The 20,058-nt window shown below is 40.8% G+C and overlaps 1 protein-coding gene across 1 annotated transcript; it reads left to right on the forward strand.

The window, feature by feature from the left end:
* Positions 1-4,865: 4,865 nt before the first annotated feature.
* MYOZ1 (myozenin 1) lies at positions 4,866-17,736 on the forward strand (the record flags this gene model as incomplete). Its single annotated transcript, XM_084210849.1, has 6 exons — positions 4,866-4,977; positions 7,072-7,173; positions 8,075-8,256; positions 14,157-14,391; positions 16,516-16,675; positions 17,505-17,736. Exons 2-6 carry the CDS (start codon positions 7,098-7,100, stop codon positions 17,734-17,736), a joined length of 885 nt encoding a protein of 294 aa, XP_084066975.1. The 5' UTR covers positions 4,866-4,977; positions 7,072-7,097.
* Between the last annotated feature and the right edge of the window lie 2,322 nt (positions 17,737-20,058).

Raw genomic sequence — 20,058 nt, forward strand, 5'->3', positions numbered from 1 at the left:
GTCATTTCCTCTCAGAGCAGATCATGTCAGAAGGAGCCAGACAAACAGACTTTGAAAGGTGGAACAGGAGCCTGCCATGCCAAAGGATTACTAAACAGCTATGTAGCAGCCTAGGGATTAACCTGACCTTCAGTACCCATCTTAGAGAGAAGTTTTAAACCGGAAAATAATAAGGTGCCTAGTGTAGATATCTACCCCCAAACAATCGCACCTGATGGAAGGAGAATGTGCAGCAAAAAGCTCAGCAGGGAAATACGTGGCACACAGGAAAGACAAGGCTATTCCCCGACAGTTCAGACCTATCGTTTCAACGGCCACTAGATGTTGCCACTGCTCTGCTCTGAGTTACCTGGGGTTTTGGCATTCGCCTGATGTGGTGTTAAGTCTAGAGGGTTTAAAATCTTAGGAAGTCCTTTCTTCCTAATCTATCCTCTTTTGACGTTCACATATGGTGTTGCTCAATCCCACATACCAGAGGAGAAGGTCAGGCTCATACCAGAGAGTTTTGGCAGCCAGGGGCTTACTGCAGCTTGGGGGGGATTCCTGGGTCACGCAGACAAACAGGCTGCCCAGCAAGTAACACGCCACGGGAGCAGCAGCTATTTCCACACACACTCCAGCTCTGTGGTCAAATCCCACATATTTCTGTCCCAGTCCTATGTCTCATCATGCATTAAGCCCACTTAGTGGCACAAAAGAGCCTGGCATTAATTATTTCTCCTACTTTGGTGCTACAAGTCTCCCTGATGTCTGTGCAAACTGGAACAGGTTAAGAACACATGAAATATTTTACAATAACAAAAATTATGTTTATTTCATCATCATCACCATAACGATAACTAGGAAAAAAGCACCAGATCAAGAGTCTTGCAACTTTTTTTTCAGAACAGATTGAATCATGTTGGAATCTGCTGTTTATGAATACTTTCAACAAAGATCAGTCTTGGGCATCAGGGAAAAAGGTGAGCAAGGGCAAGGTTTAATTCTCCATCTTGAAAAAATTAGAGTGGTGAAAACTGATGCTGTTTTCCTGACTTCTACGAGATCAAAATGTGCTCTGGACACAGCTCTGCTGCTGATGCTTCACTGAAGTACTCTTTGTGTCCATCTAGCAGCATAATGAGGCAGATATCATATGCTACTCTTTAAATAAGTTTGTAGGCATTGACAACTCGAAGTTAGACCATTTGAAATTAGGTGTACAAGAATGTAGAGTGAAAATAAATTAATTTTGAAGATACATGTCAGAGAAAGCAAAGCTTGGTTTAGGCTGTTCCTCAGGTCACTTGAACAAAAGGAATATTTAGAAAGAGGGAGGTGGTCACAGTGAAATAAAGACAGTTTCTTGCATGATTATAAGCTCTCTGAAGTGGTGAAAAGTCCTACAGGCAGCACATATACTACCCCACTGGCATGAATGGAAATTCCATGTACTTAAGCAAGGATTGAATTTAGCCACCAAACCACACCACGGTCCAGGTAAACCCTTCCACCCTAAACAAAATGAAACCACCTAAAGCACAGCTTGTAGTGATTAAAAACCCTTAGCATTGACTAGTATGAGTGGGTAAGATAACAGTAAGATAACAGATACCTTCTTCTGAGTTCATTGCATTATTTACAGCAGGGATAGAAGATTGGTATACTATTCCAGTGCAAAAAAGCCATTGACCTGCTGAACTTGGCACCATGGCAGGACACAAGTGAAGTCCCTGCTAGACACACAATTGACATTTATAGACTTGTGAACTAGACATTCCTATGTCTCAGGAGAAACTGTGTATGGAAAGGAGAAATGAGCAAGATTTAGTTCTCAGAAACTGAAGATAAAGACATATAATTTTATTTGAAGGTAAAGTAGGAGGTAAGAATCTCAGTTTAAAGTGTGTCTTGGTGCTTACATATCAGACACAAGAGTGCCTTATACAAATCACCCTGTAAATCCTGGTGCCATACTAATAGGTTCAGGGCTCAGGTTCCATTCAGTTCCTTCCAGATGCACTCTTAGGTCCCATTTCTCACCTGGTATATGTATACTTCTCACATGAGACCTTAACTAGGCAAACATATGCTTTGTTCCCATCAGACCACAGTTCCTATCACTCTTTAAATCTGGACTTCAGCATCCTTGGCCTTGACCCTGACTCTGCTTGCCTCTTGCCCTTTGGGCTGGAGACCCACAGCAGGCTCTTGTCTCCTGGAGCTGGCTCATCCTGAACTGTCAGTGCCTTGTTCCTGGTCCTAACTGCAGGTCATGCCTGCTCACAGTCTGATCGAGATCCTCACACACCATGCTAGACGTGCCTTCTTGCTATTGCTTTTCTCTAGTCTCTCTTGAGTTTTATAAGAGTGACTTATAAAGAAACACATCTGTCTCCTGCTCACTTCTAATTACCATGGGGCACTCTGCTCCCTTCCAGCATGCTCAACTTCTCTCTCTCTGCAGCTGCCTAGGGTGGGAGGAAGCAGAGGTGCACCAGGTCATGTGACAGGGAAGAGCAATCACATACTTCCCTGCTACATCATCTTTTGGAGCTACACCATGCCTCAAAATCAGGTTCCACATGATATCTAGCTGGCCCAAGCTGTTCTCCTAAGGTGTAATTTGTGCTCAGAAAGGCCCAGGAGATAACTGGAGAAATAAAACAACAGCTATAGAATGGTCTGAAAACAGCTGCTGGAAGCAAGTAGAGTGGAGGCAGAGTTTAGCATCAGCCTAGTTACTGCAAATAGGTGCCATAAAATGGTCGCTGCATTTCACAGCTTCTTACCTGATGATATAAATCACATAAATTTCTCACATGATTATCAAAATGGAGCTAGAAATTTCTTAAATTTAGATGTAACTCTACCTCATGCCTTTGGGAAATGAGAGGCAAAAGGCTCTGATTTTAAGCAATAAAGCATCACATTGTGTTTGTTCTCAGCCCGTCCCTCCATATGCCACCACCTTGTGGCAGGCATCATCTCCCTTGATGAATGATGAATGAGCACAGGAATTTGAATAGGAGAGCAGCATCTCCAGGAGCACAACTGGATGTCACAGCAGACACTGGGCACTCTGGTCAAATGTCAAGCACAGTGCTAAACCAATCCAGAAGAATTAACATGGTGAGAAAACCTCCTCCTTGTACAATCTGCAGTGAGCAGGGCTTGGCAGCACCAAGAGACCCGCTCCTCTATGGCCACCTGCACTTCTGCAGAGTGGGTGTGACGTGTGGACAGATGGTCAGCTGTGACAGTAGCATTTGACACCCTCCAGCTTTGTGCAGATGTAAATGCCTTCACCAGGCATGAAGCTCTGTGATGGTGCCCAGAGCAGGCAGTGGGTGTTTACAGTTTAATTGTGCTTATTTTACACTGGAACTGCTCCAGGGATTTGCTCCTGAATTACTGGCATGGGAGTATGAGGGCAGGATCTGGGCTGGACATCACTCTGGTGCCTCATCCCAGCTCAGCAAAGGATGCAGTGCTGCTCTCATGGGCAGTGGAAAGCATACATCATGGTGTTACAGTAGATATAAATGAGGGAGAATCACAGCTGTGAAATAGGCACAATGCTAGGTATACATCGTGGTTATATGGATGCAAGCAAGAGGAAAATGGGAAACTTTAGGCCAGGAGAATGCCATATGTCCCCTAACTCCAAGCAGGATATAAAAGCTGTTTTTCTATTGCCCATAGGAATGTTACAGGAGTCTTCTACAGGACCTTCTTAACAGAACTGGGGATTAACACAAAGTGCTTTCAACCCAGTTATCACCCTGCAAAGTTTTATATGCATTTGGTGCAGGAAAAAACAGCAGCAAAGTGTAGGGAAAAAGGAAAGTGACTATGTCCTGATGTTCCTTTATATCAACTTTGCTTGCAATTCTCTGTGCAAAGGATTTTCTATTATAATCACAACTGTGTTTTGGTTTTTTTCCTCCTCACTATACTCTAGGATTATTCAATGGACAACTTGATTTTGATCCACTATTGACTCAATCTTCCAATGTGAAATAGTAAGACAATGTTTTCTGGAGGATTTTTGCCTTTTTCAGAAACTGAAAGGTATGTTCACCTTGAGTACTCCTGTAAAATGATATATGTTTTCTTCATCCTAAAACCAGAACCCAATTGGGTAAGCAGGAAAAAGAGGGATAGTCGCTTCAAAATGAAGGAGTTAAGGTTAGTTAGTTGAATGTACAAAGTTGCAACAAATGCAGACTATCAACCCTATTTCTGTCATTAATCAGGAAATTAATTTCCTTGCTCTTTGTTTCAGTTGGGTTTCCCTTACATATTAAATATCTACTTCCTAGAATTCTGTAAATAGCTTTCTAGACTTTGTGGTTTTTCCTACTACTTCTTGTTTCATGCATACTATTATTTTGCTTCTGTATTTTCTGAAGCATTTTAGGAAATATGTATGACAGCCTAGAGGACACTGAGATGACTGATTATGAAGGGGCAGAAGGAGGGTATAAAACAGAGCAAGACCCAAGATTTCTTTTGAGGCATTACTGACAAACAAGATATTGAGAAGGCTTTATGATTTGCATCAAAAAGCAGTAAGAGGAGGAAGAGGAACTGCATGTTTGTTTGAACAAAAAGGAGGAAGAAGTGAGCCGCCTATGGAGTGCCTGGTCCTCCTGGACATTGAGACAGTGACTGCAGGAGACCTGAGGTGCAACCTTTTCTTTTCCTCTCCTCAGGGATGGCAGCAGTGCTATCTGAGACTCTGCCCTCTGGGCCTTTGGCTATTAATAACCTCAGGATGCCTGTGCGAGCAGCCTTCAGGAGTCAAATTCACAGCACTTTGCATCAGCACTTTGTGCTGGGCAGAGCTTCCCTGCACCCAGGCACCCTGGGAGAGGGGGGCTGCTGGACAAGCCTCCCCAGGCAGCACCCAGAGACAGGCTGGGAGGAAGCAGCCACTGCTGAGCTCTGGGGCAGGTGTGTGAACTGGTCTGAGCCTGGCACTGCAAGCCTGAGGTGAGTTGACTGGGCAGCGAAATAGTGCAGGTGCTGGAGAAGTAAAGACTGGTTTGGCTTGCAGCACCAATGACTGCTGCAAAGATCAGTGCACAAAAAGACAGGAATTGAACAATCAGACAGAGCTGAGAGAGAAAAGCCCTGGCTTTATGTATGACATAGTGAGGAGAATGGGGTTTGAGGCTCCAGCAGCTTCTGGGAGGGCTGAGAGATCAGTAGTACCGTGTAACTCTTGGACCTTGTCCATAGTGAGAGACTGCTGTCCCTTTCTTTATGCTAGACCAACTGCATGCAGTGGGTTTTTCAATCTTCAGTCCTGCTGAATTAGTAAATAAGGACAGCAGAATGTGATAGACTTGTCCTCACTGCTGCTTGGGAATTAGTGTAAGGAGCACAGCTTTCCACTGTGGCTGTCCCTTTCTGCCTTGCCCCAGAAATCCATGCTTGTGGCATACAGATGTTTTCTTTCTGTTTTGTGAGTTTTAGGACCCATTAGATGGGCCATAATCTCTCACCTCTGCTATTTCCTGGCAGCATTGCCCCTTTCCTGTCAAGCAGGGCCTGCTTCTTTTATACAGCCAAGCAGATGTCTGGCTGCTTAAAGAGAATGTGCAGCATGTGCGTCATGGCTGCACCTGCTCACACTTGCTTTGGGAATACCCCAGGATGGGCTCGTTTATGATGTGAACTACACAGGCAGCATCTCAGTAAAAGGAAAAATTTGCAAGTCTGAAAGAAAAACTAATCCAAGGGAGTATCTGCCAATGTGATTGGCACTGTTTTGCTGTGGCTGGGCTTCTTTTAACAGTTATCACAATTCCATCACATAAACTTAATGGTGGAATGATACTTCAGAATACACAGAGGATAAAAACATCTTGATCAGAAGAGTAGTATACAAACTTCCAGTTACAGCTGTTTGCTTGCTAGTTTTAAAATGTAACTCATAGTTCAAAGCTTTTCAGTTCTGAAATCTTAAGCAAGTAAAATACAAATAATCACAAGGTCAGAGATGGTAGTTATTGCTGCAGCTGAAGACGACAGGTCTTTGCCCATTTTTCTTTGTATTGTATTGCATTAGATTAGGTGGGGATCTGTCCTCTATATGCTGTTGTTTGGGCATGGACAGCGCTGAAGTGAAGGCAAGACTTTGCTCTACTTACATTATGTATAATAACCCCTAAGAAGGACTCTCAAAAGCTGCCTGAAATGAATTGCTGAGATTGCTCCTGATTTTCCCTGGTTTTGCAGTTCAGATCTCTCATCCTATCTGGGGACAGAGATGGGCAACACTGTACCAGAAGAAATCTCCCTCTTCTCCTCTTTCCCCCTTCAAAATGGTATTGGATAAGATCAATACATAAGATACAGATGCAAGTGACTTCAAACAAATTGGGTGAACAACTTTAACAGGTTTTCCTGTGCCTTCCTCCTCCAGCCCTTCTGTAACAAAACAGTAGCAGTCATAAAAGACAGAACTACTTGGAATTTTGTTTTGTTTCCTTTTTTTTTTCCCCTTCCAGACTTGCAGTCTGGTGATTTTCTGAGTACCTATTCTAATTCTAAAAGGACTGTTGAAATATCCAAACCAGAACTGCACATGATGCAAAGTGCTCCAAATAACTCTTGGACAGACCTGAAATCTTTATCCAAAAATATATATTACCATCTAATGATAACTGCATGTTGTTATAACATTGCATCATAGAGCAAATTTTCCAAGTGACATCCTGTTACTGCAGCACAAGATAATAACAGAGTATCCTTACAGCACATGTGGATTCTGAGAGACTGCCTTGTTGCAATTAAATTGGCTCTTTTGGATGAGTGCTATAGGACACCTTGGCAATGCTTCTGCTGGGATCTGCTACCATATTTTGTCAGAATGTTGAGTCTCCAGAGAACCCCAGAATGGCCTGCTGATGATATCCTGTATGGGATGATACCTTCCACTAGCTCCATCATGGGGAAAGGGATAGAAAAAAACCTGTGTGTGAAAGGAAGGCTGTGTATCTTTTACCTGTAGATGGCAACTAAAAGAGAGGCAAGAAATACATTTGCAGTGTTTCATTCTCCATTTCCTTGTGTGTTTAGAGCAAAGCAGAGAACCCTTTGTGGGAATGCCCCTTGCAGGGACTCCTGCTCCTCTTAAAAGGAAAAAGTCCACTAAACTCATTGGGAAGCTGACACATGAAGGTAAGATATGCAAAACTGCACATGTAAAAATTGTTTGGATTTCAACCTGAATTTCGGCCTTTAAAATTTCACACCTTGCCTAACTGAACTCCCAAAGCAAGACATGCAGGAGGCACAGCCACAAATTTTACTGAAGCCCAGCCTTCAACCACGTCACATTTTCTATCTTACAGCTGAAAATCATTGCACACACTCAGACCAAAAGTCGACCAAGATTGCACTCTGCAAGCTTGTATTCTCCTGCAGCATTAATTTGGATGCTGACCAGTTTAAATGGACAGAAAACATGATCTTTTACCGGAGTCAATATTGCAGTGCCTAGATATATTCTACATTGTTCTCTCTCTTACAACCTTTGTTTCATACTTGTTTTCTCTCTGTGTGAGAGAGTTTCTTTCATTCCAGCACTTATTAGAAGAAAAAGACAGGATGTCTTAGAGAAGTTAATAGAGCAGGAAGAATATAACCTGGAACATTTTTCCTTCTACAGAATATGTGTATATTGGGTAGGGTAACTTTTAAATAAGTGTGATGTCCTTATCTTTTCTTTACTTTTGACAGCATGAGGAAGGTTTTGGAGGTTTGGAAAAGTACTCATTTGAAGCAGGGCCAAGAAATCCTGCTGCACTGACTGAGATGCTTCAGATACGGCAGACACCCATCTAGTTCCACCCCTATGGAACTTCTCTCTGCAGATTTGCCTTGATTGCAGTCCAGAGTAAATACCAAAGATCTGTATCCAAAGTGCCTTCCATGTAAAAATTTGGTGCATAGATAACGTCCTAAAATCTTAATTTAGAAGATAATTTGGGTGCTTGAAGTCACTACTGATGCTAGGAAGCAACAGAAAAAAGACATAGACCAGAGTACTTCCTAAAGTATCCAATGGTATGTTTTGTAGCTATGCCACAAGAGGTGTCCAAGCTGAACCTGGGGAAGAAGATCAGCATCCCCAGAGATGTGATGCTAGAAGAGCTTTCTCTCCTCACTAACAAAGGATCAAAGATGTTCAAATTACGTCAGCTAAGAGTGGAGAAGTTCATTTATGAGAATAACCCTGATGCCTTCACTGACAATTCTGTGGTAAGTTGAAGATTAAGACTAAAATGCTACTCCATACTCTCAGGGAAAACAGGAATGGAGTGTGCCCAAGCTCTCTTCTGTTTTAATGTGTGTAGGCAGGGGGTAGGGAGGGTCTACTATCAAAGCAGTGAAAGAATAAAACAAAATTACATAAATACACAAGTTTTATTTCCTTTTGGCAGCAGCATTAGTCTCCTCTGGCAAATATTTGGTATCACACATACAGAAGCATGACAAAATTCAGTACTGAGTGAAGGAAGGCTGCATGTTTGGCAAGTGTTCAGAACTCAGGGCAGGGCTAATTGGTTTTGTACCCATTCCATTTCTTCTTTGCATGATGGCAATGATCCATCCAACTCCAGTAGACCAGTGCTATTTTTAGTCTAGGATACTTCTATGCTTTCTGTTGGACAGAGTCCTCTGCTAGTATCTGTAAGTTCCACAAGTGAAACCTCTAACCTGACTCTGAAATATTTTCAGTAATTTGCTAGAAGCCCAGTTTGTTTTCCTCTAAAACATTTTCCTTTCAGATATGGTATATAAATACAGACATTCATTTTCTTTTCCCTTTCCCCTGCATTAGTACTCTTATTTAAACTCCTTTCTACAGTTGCAGGTGTAAAGTCTTTTGAAGACACCTAAACTTTTACAAATGAAACTCTCAATTCACATGATTATCAGAATTCAGTAAAACAAATAGAAAATGTTTAAGGTTCATATGCATTTTGATGTACCACCTCATCTTCTGATGTTCTTTGAAGTTGGTTTGGTGCGGTGACATTTTATCCCTTTATGGCATCTATTTTCCAGTCCAAGGAAACTTAAGGAAAGCAATAAAAGTTAAGCTGAAGAAAATGTTTTGCCAAACAAAAACACACTATCTTTTAGCACTCTGATGTTTTCAAAAGCAGCAATAAGAATATATCTGCAGTTCACTTCTAGAAATGCCAACTTAAAAATCAGAATGTGGAAAGATGCCTAACAAAAAAAAAAAAAAGTTAAAATTAAACAGTAAGATTACAGACGAGGGATGATATAACAAGCATACCCCGTGATGTTAAACTTTGGTCAGTTTCTTCACCTCTGTGCTTTAGGTAGTTCATTTCTTCAGTGAATTATCTCCTAGAAAGAATGTGAGAATGAATGGTATATTGAACTTTGGACTCCACAGATGAATATCCTAGAGAAATGCATGCTGTTTTCATTAATACTCAGCAATCTCAGAGTTCCTAAAACATATGAGGGCCAAGTTCATATGTGAAAATCTGCTGCAGTGAGAAGTGACCAACCCACAACCAAAATCCCCACCTTGGTGCTTTCTTACACTCATCCACAAGTTAAAATAATTGCAGCTTCCAGTCACGGCAAAGCTTGTATGAAAACAAACTAAAATGTGTTGGCAATTTCTGCTGGACTTTAGGTCGAGAGGTCTCTTTTTAGCTGGTACCAACTGTGAAACAAAATCTAAGAAGTCTAAAGAACTGGATTACTGCTCTTCTGGAAAATGGCAGGAGTTACTCAGTACTCTTTCCAGTGCTGGACAAGAACTCAGAGCAGCCAGAAGTAGCAGGAAGAAAATGGAAGTGGTTATGTTACAAACCAAAAGTGATGCTTCACAGCAGACAGCAGTACGCCACCAACCTGCCTCAGAGATCTTACATGATGAATAGCCCGGCATGATACAGTGTCTGAAGCAGAACAAATGATGGAGAAATGTTATCATGCAGCTGCTTGGTTTATTACAGAGCATGCACTGATGTCTCTGTATGCCCCTTAATGTACTTGGATGAATGTCAACCAAGATTAGTGAAGGTAAGGTTAAGGGGAAATGTTAGGAAAATAATTCTTCTAGGAGTTCTGTTCTGTATAGAATGTTAAACCTCTTGAACAAACATTACAGGATAATTGCAGGCTAAAATACAATTCTGAGGTTATGACCTAAGTGGAGCGAGCCTGGTGAGATTGTAAGTTTAACAAAATGAGCCTTGCTGCACTGAAGCTGGATTGGTGCAGAAGACCTAGAGGTCCCACTATACCCAAAGCTGTGTAAGAGTGAACATGGCATCTGATGCATTCTTATTCAAGAAGTGACTGGAGTGGAAAAAGCAGAGTAACAGAAAAAAAGAGCTTTCTATTTTCCACAGTGCTCCAGTTTGTTGGAGCACTGTGAGAAAACTCTGGACCAAAATTCTGAAACACAATTTCTTTCATTCACAAAGAAAATGTGACAAAAGTTATATGAAATACACAAATAAGATATATCTAATTTTGGGTAGCATTAGATAAAAATTCCTGTTATTTAGATGGGTAAATTCAGGCATGGAAGCAAAAAATATTTTGTCTAATATTACACAGCAAGTCAGAAATGGATTTGGAAATAGAAAGCAGGAGTTCAATCTACTGTGCCTCTCGGGGTAGCAAGTTTAAAAAAAAGTAAGATGCTTCTACAGCTTCTTATTTTCACCCTTTTTTAAAAAAATGAGTCATAGGTTTAAGGCTATGCAATTCCAAATGAAGGACTGAGGCCCACCCTTTGATAAAAACAGCAGGCAGTCTATGAGACTCTCCAAGTGTCTGAATTTTAAATCTCCCATCCCAACATTAAGGAGCATTTGAGTGGCTGCCACGGAGACGACGCAGTCCAGTAACTTCAGAAGTGTTAGTAACTACATAGGCATCAAACATTTGGGGAGCTCTTTATCAGTGAGGTGGAAATAGAAACACATTTGGTGGCCTCAATCATTTTCTTTAGGGCACAGCAAGGAGCTGAAGGGGAGCACACAGTGTCTCTCCTGGGGACTGCCTGCAGTGACGTCAGGGCCTTGAGATACATAGAGATCTCAGCTCCATTAGTTGGATCATCTTTCATTATCTAGCTTTTATTAGGCACATGCTCTAGAGAATTCAGAATTTGTCCATCTAAGCACTCAGCCTGCAAGAGCAGGCGCTTGCTAGCACTAAGGACTTGAAAGATATGAGCCCAATTTGTTTAGTCAAACCAGGGGACCCATCACATGAACTTGCAACAAGTGTTCTCTTATTAGAGTGGATTTAGGGACTGATAATATGCACTACCTCCAACAATGCAGAGAGATAGGAGGAGCTGTGGGATCTGTCCTCAGACACAACAGGAGAAGGTTGTCAGCCATCTCAACTGACATTCCTGGACTTCTCTCCAGGAACTCCCACCAACACAGTCAATCAATACTAACTGAGAGGCTGGTTTTATGATGTGAATATGCAAATATGTTAAAGTTCCACATGCTGTTAGCAGTGGCCCAAGACATGCATTCTCCTCAAGTGTGATCTCCAAAACTCTAAAACTCCACTCTAAAACTCTGACCAGAGGTGTGCTCTAAATACTGGAGACAAAGCTGTACCTATGCAGCTTTGACTATGTTAGGTACAGCATCCTGCTTGAGGATGTCTTTCCTGAGCTCCACTGTCTTGGAAGATCTTTCAAAAAGATTATTTTGCAAATATTCATCAAAAATATTATTTTCAAAAAGATTACAATCAAAAATATTATTTTGCATAAAGAAAATATTATCTTTGTTTCATGTTAATTTGAGCTAAGACAAACAATTGTGGTGATCAAAACTAAAGAAAATTATTTTTTTTTTCTAGCAGGTGAGTAAACTGGGATGTTGCATGGCAAACATGTCTTTCCTATCTGAATGGAGTTGCCTGCTTTTAGCAGATCAGATGTTTTCTCAGCAGGCCCATGAAGAATGATGAACTAGCTTAAGTCAAATCAAACTAATTTAATTTGCAGCTAAATAAGATTTACGAGTGCCTTTCCTGATACAGACCTTCTGTTCCAGAGAAACTTCATTCCTACTTAGTGATAATACTGCAATTTAAAATAACACCAGATGACAATGATGCCTCTCCCTAGTCACATCAAATACTGCTGTGAGCAGAAACAGAACAGTCCATTTTAGTGCAGCTCATGTTATGCTGATGCTTTGAGACTTTTTTGTTCTGGTGCAGGAGTGGCATGTAAGTAACCACAGGAAAAGAGAAATAATCATGTAATTCTCAGAAAGGGCACACAGCATGGGTGAAACTTGAAGGAAAACAGATGCAAATTCTGTTTTCAAAGTAGTGAGAAAATCAGTAGAAGCATTATCCTTGCATATATGTCAACATTTTGAAAATAACCTCATTCTGACCCCTAACTCTCAAAATACCCTTTTTCAGTTTGCCTTTTTACAGCTACATAGCTGCCACGCATAATTGAGCAGATTGCCCAGTTAGCTCCTGTGTACAGCTTAATGCTCACAATCCTCTCCCCTCTCAGTGCTTCCTGACATTCACGGGAACATTATCTCCTGTGTTCCTAAAAAGGGAATTCCCTGCAGCGAGGAGAAGGACAGACAGTCCCTAAAGGCCCTGGGGGCACCAGCTCTGCCACTTCAGCCTGCAGCTGGCTGCCTGCCTGGGTTGCAGCCTGGTGACCTGCTGTGAAACCCTGGACACTGTTGTGGGAGACACAGGGAGCAGAGGGTTAGCTAATTCTGCCTTGAGCCTTGTGGGGTTTTCACTTCTCGACTATTTTTAGCTGACTGAACAGCTGGCCTTGGAAGCCTGTTTACAGCCTGGAAAGCTTCTTTTTGCTAAACTGTGCTAGGTGTAAGAGCCCTGAGAAAGCCTTAACCCTTTGTGAGCCATCTCTGAGGCTGCCTGAGATTAATGTATACAGGTAGAATAGCAGTATGAGGAACCACAGATTCATTCAGTGTCATGTGTATTTGTTGCACCTTTGTGCATCTAATAGCCAATCTCCTAGTCCAACAGGAAAGACTATATGTGATATATAACCCAGGTTACTTGTATCATATACCTGTGTGGGCTGTACTACACAAGAAATACCTTTTAAAGTCTGATAGGAGTCAAGTTTTGATATCACTTATGACCAATATGTGACACATTTTTCTAAACATACTGTATCAGTTTCTGTTCCACATAAGCATTTACGAAAGTTTCTGTGTGCAAAGACAGGATATTGTGCCAAAATGTACACCATAAGGTCAATAAATCCTGCATGGATTGTTTGCTCTTTTACAACATACTGCAGAGATTGTGCCTTCTAGCCTGATCAAGGAAGAGTGAATGGCCTGAAAAATAAGACCAACTTAATTTTATTGATGGATACAACTTTCTTTTTTTCTTTCTTACCCTGTTGCTGGTTAGATTTGGTTTGCTAATTCACATACTGCTACAAACAAAATTCTTCATTTTTGTCATTTCTCTCTTGTGGTCTCCAAGAAGTATTTTCTGTTTTCCCAGGCTGCTATTGCTTCAGTTTTTTCTCAACATGTAAATACTCCTCATCAAGCAGACCTTCATATAGACCTTCAATGGTACTATATATATATACAGAAAACAGGCAAAAAGACAGATATCTTCCTGACTTTTGTGTTGTCACAGATATCCTGCTGTTCTGGTGGCCTGTAACACTTAATTCCCACACTGTAATTTAGCTGGGGTTAGGTTAACTTTGACATGAAAACACTTTCTTGCCCAGCTTGCTTTCTCACAGATTAGCCAGTGTTATCTCTGTTTGGACTTCTACCTGCTCTGACAAAAGCTAAATTTCCTTTCCCCTTCTCCTCTATTTCATAGTCATTATTCTTGGGGACAACAACACCCTGATCACATAAAATGACTATGAGGCGAGTGTGCTTCCATTGCCACTTCTGCTGTTCCACAGCTGCTGCTATACTGAATAAAGGGAATAACCCACATGAAGTTCTGCCACTGGCTTTGTAACAGAGACACAGAACTGGTCAGATCACAGAGATTCAGGAGTTCACATTCTGGGACCCAGCCCCACAAACACGAATACACCATGTCCTGTACCAGAGATTCAACCACACTCTTTTCTTCTCCCCTAGGATCACTTTCAGAAGTTCATCCCACCAGGAGGGAGTTATGGGGAAGATGCTCATGGCTATGCCCATGGGCGGATGGTAGGAGGAACGGCAGCTGGGCAGCATGGCTCCAGTATGCAGCAGCAGCCCGGGGTCCCTCCCAGGCCTGGAAGCAGAGGAGGTGCTGGAGATGGTGAAGGGGAGCATGCAGGGAAATCATCTGGAAGTGGTGGAGAAGGAGGCAATGGTACTGACAAAGGCAAGTATCTCTCTGCAAGAATAAGAAACTAAAGCTATCAGACCACATGCCAAGCCTACCGTTAAGGAAAAGCAAATTAATCTAACTCCTGGATTCTTCCAAACAAAGCTCCAGTGTAATGCTGAGAAGAGTTGAACTGCTTTTAGTTTGATGGTTTCGTTTGTGTTCTTCTATGTTGCTCAGCCACAGGCAGGAGGCAGAAATACCTTCCTTGACTGGACTACAGAAATGACAGGAAACTTATCTGCTGAGGTCCTAAGGCTGGTAGAGCAGTAGGCCAGTACAGCTATGCCATGCCAGTGTGGCAATCCTTCCTTTCAAGGGTTTCACACTGACCACTACTGGAGATACTGGTATTAACTCTTCAGATCAGTAGTCTGATCTGAGTATCAGACTTTAATATCTGAGCCCTGATTTCAAATCAAACCTTCTACCTAAACAAAGAACACTATTTGGATAATCTTCAGAAAGAAACAGCAATGTTTCTAAAAGTTATCTTGTAACCACCACTGGGCCACTGAGGCAATATCTTTATGAGTAAAAATAGTTTTAATTCAATTTAGTCTTTGCCTGATTTTATCCTCTGTTTAGTTTGGCCAGAAATCTCTAGAAACAAATACCTAATATAGGAATCAGCAGATGAATTCATTACTTCACCAGTCCCTATAGATTAAAAAAAAAAAAAAAAAATCAAATTTGCTTGGGAACCAGGAATAACTGCCTTGAGTAACCAAGTGAATAACTTGTAAAATCCAAGTATTTTCATTTACATTCTGGAATAATGTACATTTTATATCAAAATCAGCTTTTACATTTCCTGTGAAAGAGCAATCTGTAGAGACTCATAGTTTTCTTACAGGAGATTTTTCTTCATTGAAAATTTTCTTCATTGAAAATTCTTCATGAATTTTCTTCATTTCTATCGTCTGTGCAGGGAGAAGGAGGATTAATATCATCCTATAGCTTTCACTGCAGAGACAGATCCCAGCTGCTTTTGTTTCAACTCTAGCAATCAATTTGCTGGTACACTGCTTAGTTTAAATACTTCACAAAAAAGGGGGGGGTAGTTGCTTTGCTTTTTTTTTTTTTTTTTTTTTTAAATGAAAATGGCATGGTTTAAAATAAGCAAGACAGACAAAGGAGGTGTGATAAAGAAGTAAGATTCAGATAATAGTGTTCATTCTTTGCCACTTACTTCATAAGGATTTATTTTCAACACAAAATGTAGCACCAAGAAAGCACCAGAATGTCTCTCTCCATTAATCTATTATTCTCATCTGCCCTAATCAAACTAAGCAGATATCATTGCTAAGGAATTTTAAGGTTTATGAAGGATGAAAATATTATGTGTACTACATGTCAATACAAAACTTATGTTCTTACTAGCAAGATGGTATTATACATACCTGGGGAAGGGAAGGGAAGGGAAGGGAAGGGAAATGCAGAATTAAATCCCTTGTCTAAACTCATTTGCTTAATGGAGCAGCTAGAAGCTAATCTAAAATTTCTAGCAATCAAGTGTCTGACTTTACAACAAAGTGCAGCTCTAGTCACTGACAGGATTTTAACTTCAAGTGAGATACCACATTATATTTGCAAACTGCTTTCAGCCATCCTGAGGTGATTGAGACAGACTTGTCTCTAACATCCCAGTTCAGAAGGGGAAAAAGATGAATGTCTGTTCATGTAATCACAAAGAAAATGTCATGTCATGACTACTATGATCTGACAGAAAATAAAGAAAAGTAAATGAAGAAATTATTTGCATCTTTCCTCATATAATGCTTCCCTCCTGGTAGTGGAAGAGATGATGAGGTGAGGACTTCGGTTCTTTCTATATGAGCAACCAAATAGAAGAATGAAAAATTCCAAATACACGCTTTAATGCAAATTCCTAGATGAGTGGCTCTTAGACTACAGTACTATCTGCTTTTGTGGATAAGAACAGAAATGGTGTATGATTGTCTTTTTAAAACAGAAATCTATCCATAAAAGCTTGTATTGATGTAGGAGTTACAGAACCTGGAAATAAAGCTGGTGCCTCAACTTCAGTAGCAGAATACAGAAGCACAATGCAGTTAGACTGCCATCTAACTAGACTGCTTTACCTTCCTCTGTTTACAGATGGGAAGTCAGGAGGCAAAAAAGTGACTATATTTAAAACTTATATTTCCCCTTGGGAACGAGCGATGGGTATCAGCCCTGAGGACAAAAGTCAGTTCTCCACGGACTTGCTGTCATACAGCCCCAAAGCTGATTTCCCCCACTACAAGTCTTTTAACCGGTAAGTCTTAGATATTCAATGGAGTTTATTTAGCAAGAGAAAACACAATAATACTGACCATAGCCGTCCTGTCTTGTGCACTGTAAATAAGTTTTAGCTGCACGTCATTTTGTTTAGCACAGTCTCCAGTGGATGAAATGTTTGGAAGACTATAAAGACAAAATACATTAAGAGCTAGAGATTTTAATTCAGATTAGGCACAGAAAACTGATGCAGTTGGATAAGAGGACTTTAATCCTATCTGCCTCTCTTTCTCTTCCCATTTGACCAGGAGATGTAGTTAGCCACTGTTTTTTACTGCAACCCTTTGAAGTTCAAGAGGTTATGAAAAATACTTATGATCAGCAGCCATATACTTCACAGCACTTCATATACAAATAAGGATGTTTCTGCTGTTTCTGATAAGCACTGAAAGTTTTACAAATATTTCTAGGGCAGTAAAAATTTTTTGTCAACCTCTCTATACAATTTTGCCACCCACCTCCATAGCCTCAGGAGGTCAGTACCTGAACAAATCCACATCCCACTCATTTCTGCAATAATGCAGCCTCGGCCTGCTACATGTACAGAAAACTAACAGATGGGAAAGGTGTATGGTTTGATGGAGATTGATGCAACAAGGGTGAAGGAAGCGCACAGCACCGTATATGTGCGTTTACATAATTTTTAGTGCATGGGCAATGGCTACATCTATGTTCTCATGAAGGATTTGTTGGCCAACTGCAAGAGTAGCACAATTTAGAATCTTGATAACTTTGACTATTTATTTTATAAATCCTGTTGTTTACCTATGCTCTGTTTGCTAACTCCATGTATTCCGCTACGCCAGGACTGCCATGCCTTACGGGGGCTTTGAAAAAGCAGCCAAACGGATGACCTTCAAAGTGCCTCAGTTTGATATCTGCCCTTTGCTCCCAGAATCTCTCATGATATATAATCAAAATTTCAGCAAAAGACCCTCCTTCAACAGAACCCCAATACCTTGGATGCCTTCAGGAGACTTCTCAGAGTACCAGACTGCAGTCAATGTGCCAATGAGTGGTGAAACAGAAGAGTTGTAAATCCCCACTGCCAAGACCTTCCCTTTTTTCTCAGCCCTTTCTATATGCAAGTTGATAGTAAGGAGTGGAAAAGTGCAACTCTAGCTCTGTCAGCTCTTTCTTTCTTTTGCATGTAGCCAAGACAAGCCCCAAGCAGGTTCTAAACTTCTCTTCACTGTATTGTTAATCTAAATCAGACGCAGTTTGAGGAAGAGGAGCTTTTTATTCGCCAGTACATAAGAGGCCAAGACTAAGGAAGTGTTTTTCTGTTTAGCAATGCTACATGCTGCCTGTCTGATTGATAGTAAACTTGTTTTGTCATGCGTTAACAAAAAATAAAACACCAAGATGAAAAACAGCTTTTGTGTTTTCTCCTTAAAAAGTGCTGCTGAAAGAATTTGGGGATTAGCAAATTGAAGCAAAAGTTTCAATCTCACAATGAGACTATTATCCTGGGACAAAAGATCAAGGACTAATAGGGATGGTCCTAAGATACATCCAGGTGGCTTGGAAAAATACTGCCAAAAAAAAAAAATTAAGGGGGAAGGATGATGACTTTGAGAGAAATTAGAACAACATCAGAAATGAAATAGCAAGTCCAAGTCACCCTGTCAGCAAAACAAACAGCTTAAAGTATTTCACTGTCAGCTAAGATCCCCTAGTTCTCCAGAGTATAAACTAGGTGACAGCTTAAGCAGGTTCTTTTTTTTTTTCTTCTATTTTTTTACAGCAAACATAAAGTTAATAGGTTGGGAAGCAGCAGAGGCACACCCAAGTAAGATGGCTTGCCCATAGTGACAGAGCAAGAAAACAAATGCTTTAATAACAACAGAGCTAATTTGACACCTGCCACAGTGCATTATTTATTCAAATACACACCATGAAAGTCTATTCCATTTCTTGCAGCAGCTTCAGCAATGCCACACAAATAGAAAGAAAGGCAGATGCTGTGGAAAACCACTAAAGAATTCCTGCTTGGAGACTGGTTTGGAATTCTGTTCTGGTGCCTCAACATTTCCTCCTGTAAGCAGGGCTGAACAGCTTATTGATGGGGACAGCTTCCACTGAAGTACTTTTAATTTAGGCATCTTTCCTCCTTGTCTAGAAATTCCTGCAGCCATGTATTTGATTTTTATTCTGTTGGGATAGTTATGTGGTTGGTTTTATTACACACTTCTGTAAAACTCCTGACAGGGCTACTGTGAGATCTCTTTAAAATTATGCTAATAATAAGCATTGCTAAATATTCTTTAGCAATGGCTAAAGAACATTTATTATATATCCTACTATATTATTAAGAGGTGTCCATAACTCAGTTCTGTGACCAAACTTAAAAATATTAAGGTGCTACTTTGATCTGGAGAATATTTCAACAAAAATGAAAAAGCTCTGTTTGAGCTCTGTTTGGAGATAGGGTTGCTGTTTTCTAATATTTTAAATCAATCTAGCTTTTCAATTGCATTGTTACTAAAGAGGATGGATTTCTTTTTCAGTTTAAAAGTACTTTAATACAAGAATCCAGTCCACAATGACAAAGCTAGAAATTCAGAAAGTCAGAGGAAATTTCAGAGAAAAAAAGGTGACATTAAGCAAAATATTCTCCCAATAAATAAGCCATTTATTGCCTCCTCTTTTCTGACACAGATTTTATCCTACTGCAATATAGAATTACATTAGTTTGGGTTTTTTTTTTAAGTGGACTACATTATGCTTTTGTGGTAAATTTGTCAGAAATAGCAGAAACAAGATAGTTTGGTAGCCATATGTCACAATCTATTTTCAGCAGCAGGTATTCCAGGTCATGGGCCACTTAAGGAATGTCAAAGTGCAGAGAGGACTGGCTGCTCTGAGAGGGACTTGCCCCAGACAATTACAGCACAGGTCTCAGGTCCACACAGGAGACAAGAGTGCACCTCAACAACATCACTCACACAAAGGATGCCAGGACTGGGTCTGAGCTTAAAAGAGATTTCTGGGCCATTAGGTGGGGTGAAGGTTCCAGATGAGGTTAGTCAGGTCAAGGAAGGGCTGCACACAGGGTGCACACAGGACAAAAACAGCAAAATGTTTGGGAATTTCAGTAGAATCACAACAACCACTTGAGTTCTACTGTATCACAGGAAAAAAGACTGACTAAAACAGGTCCTTAAACACACAGGGACAGGTAAGATGCAGAGACAGGAAGAGATGCAGAAATAGCACAGTGCTCTCTGGTGGTGTAGTCTCAACGCTCCCAGGTACAAGGAAAGCAGCATGATCCTGCAGGTAGCTAAAGGGCTGGGCATGTACCCAAAGCTCTGTCTGGTTCACAATATAACGTTGGACAAGGGGTTTTGTCAACAC

The sequence above is a fragment of the Fringilla coelebs genome (assembly GCF_963513975.1).
Source record: "Fringilla coelebs genome assembly, chromosome: 8".
NCBI classification, from domain to species: Eukaryota; Metazoa; Chordata; class Aves; order Passeriformes; family Fringillidae; genus Fringilla; species Fringilla coelebs.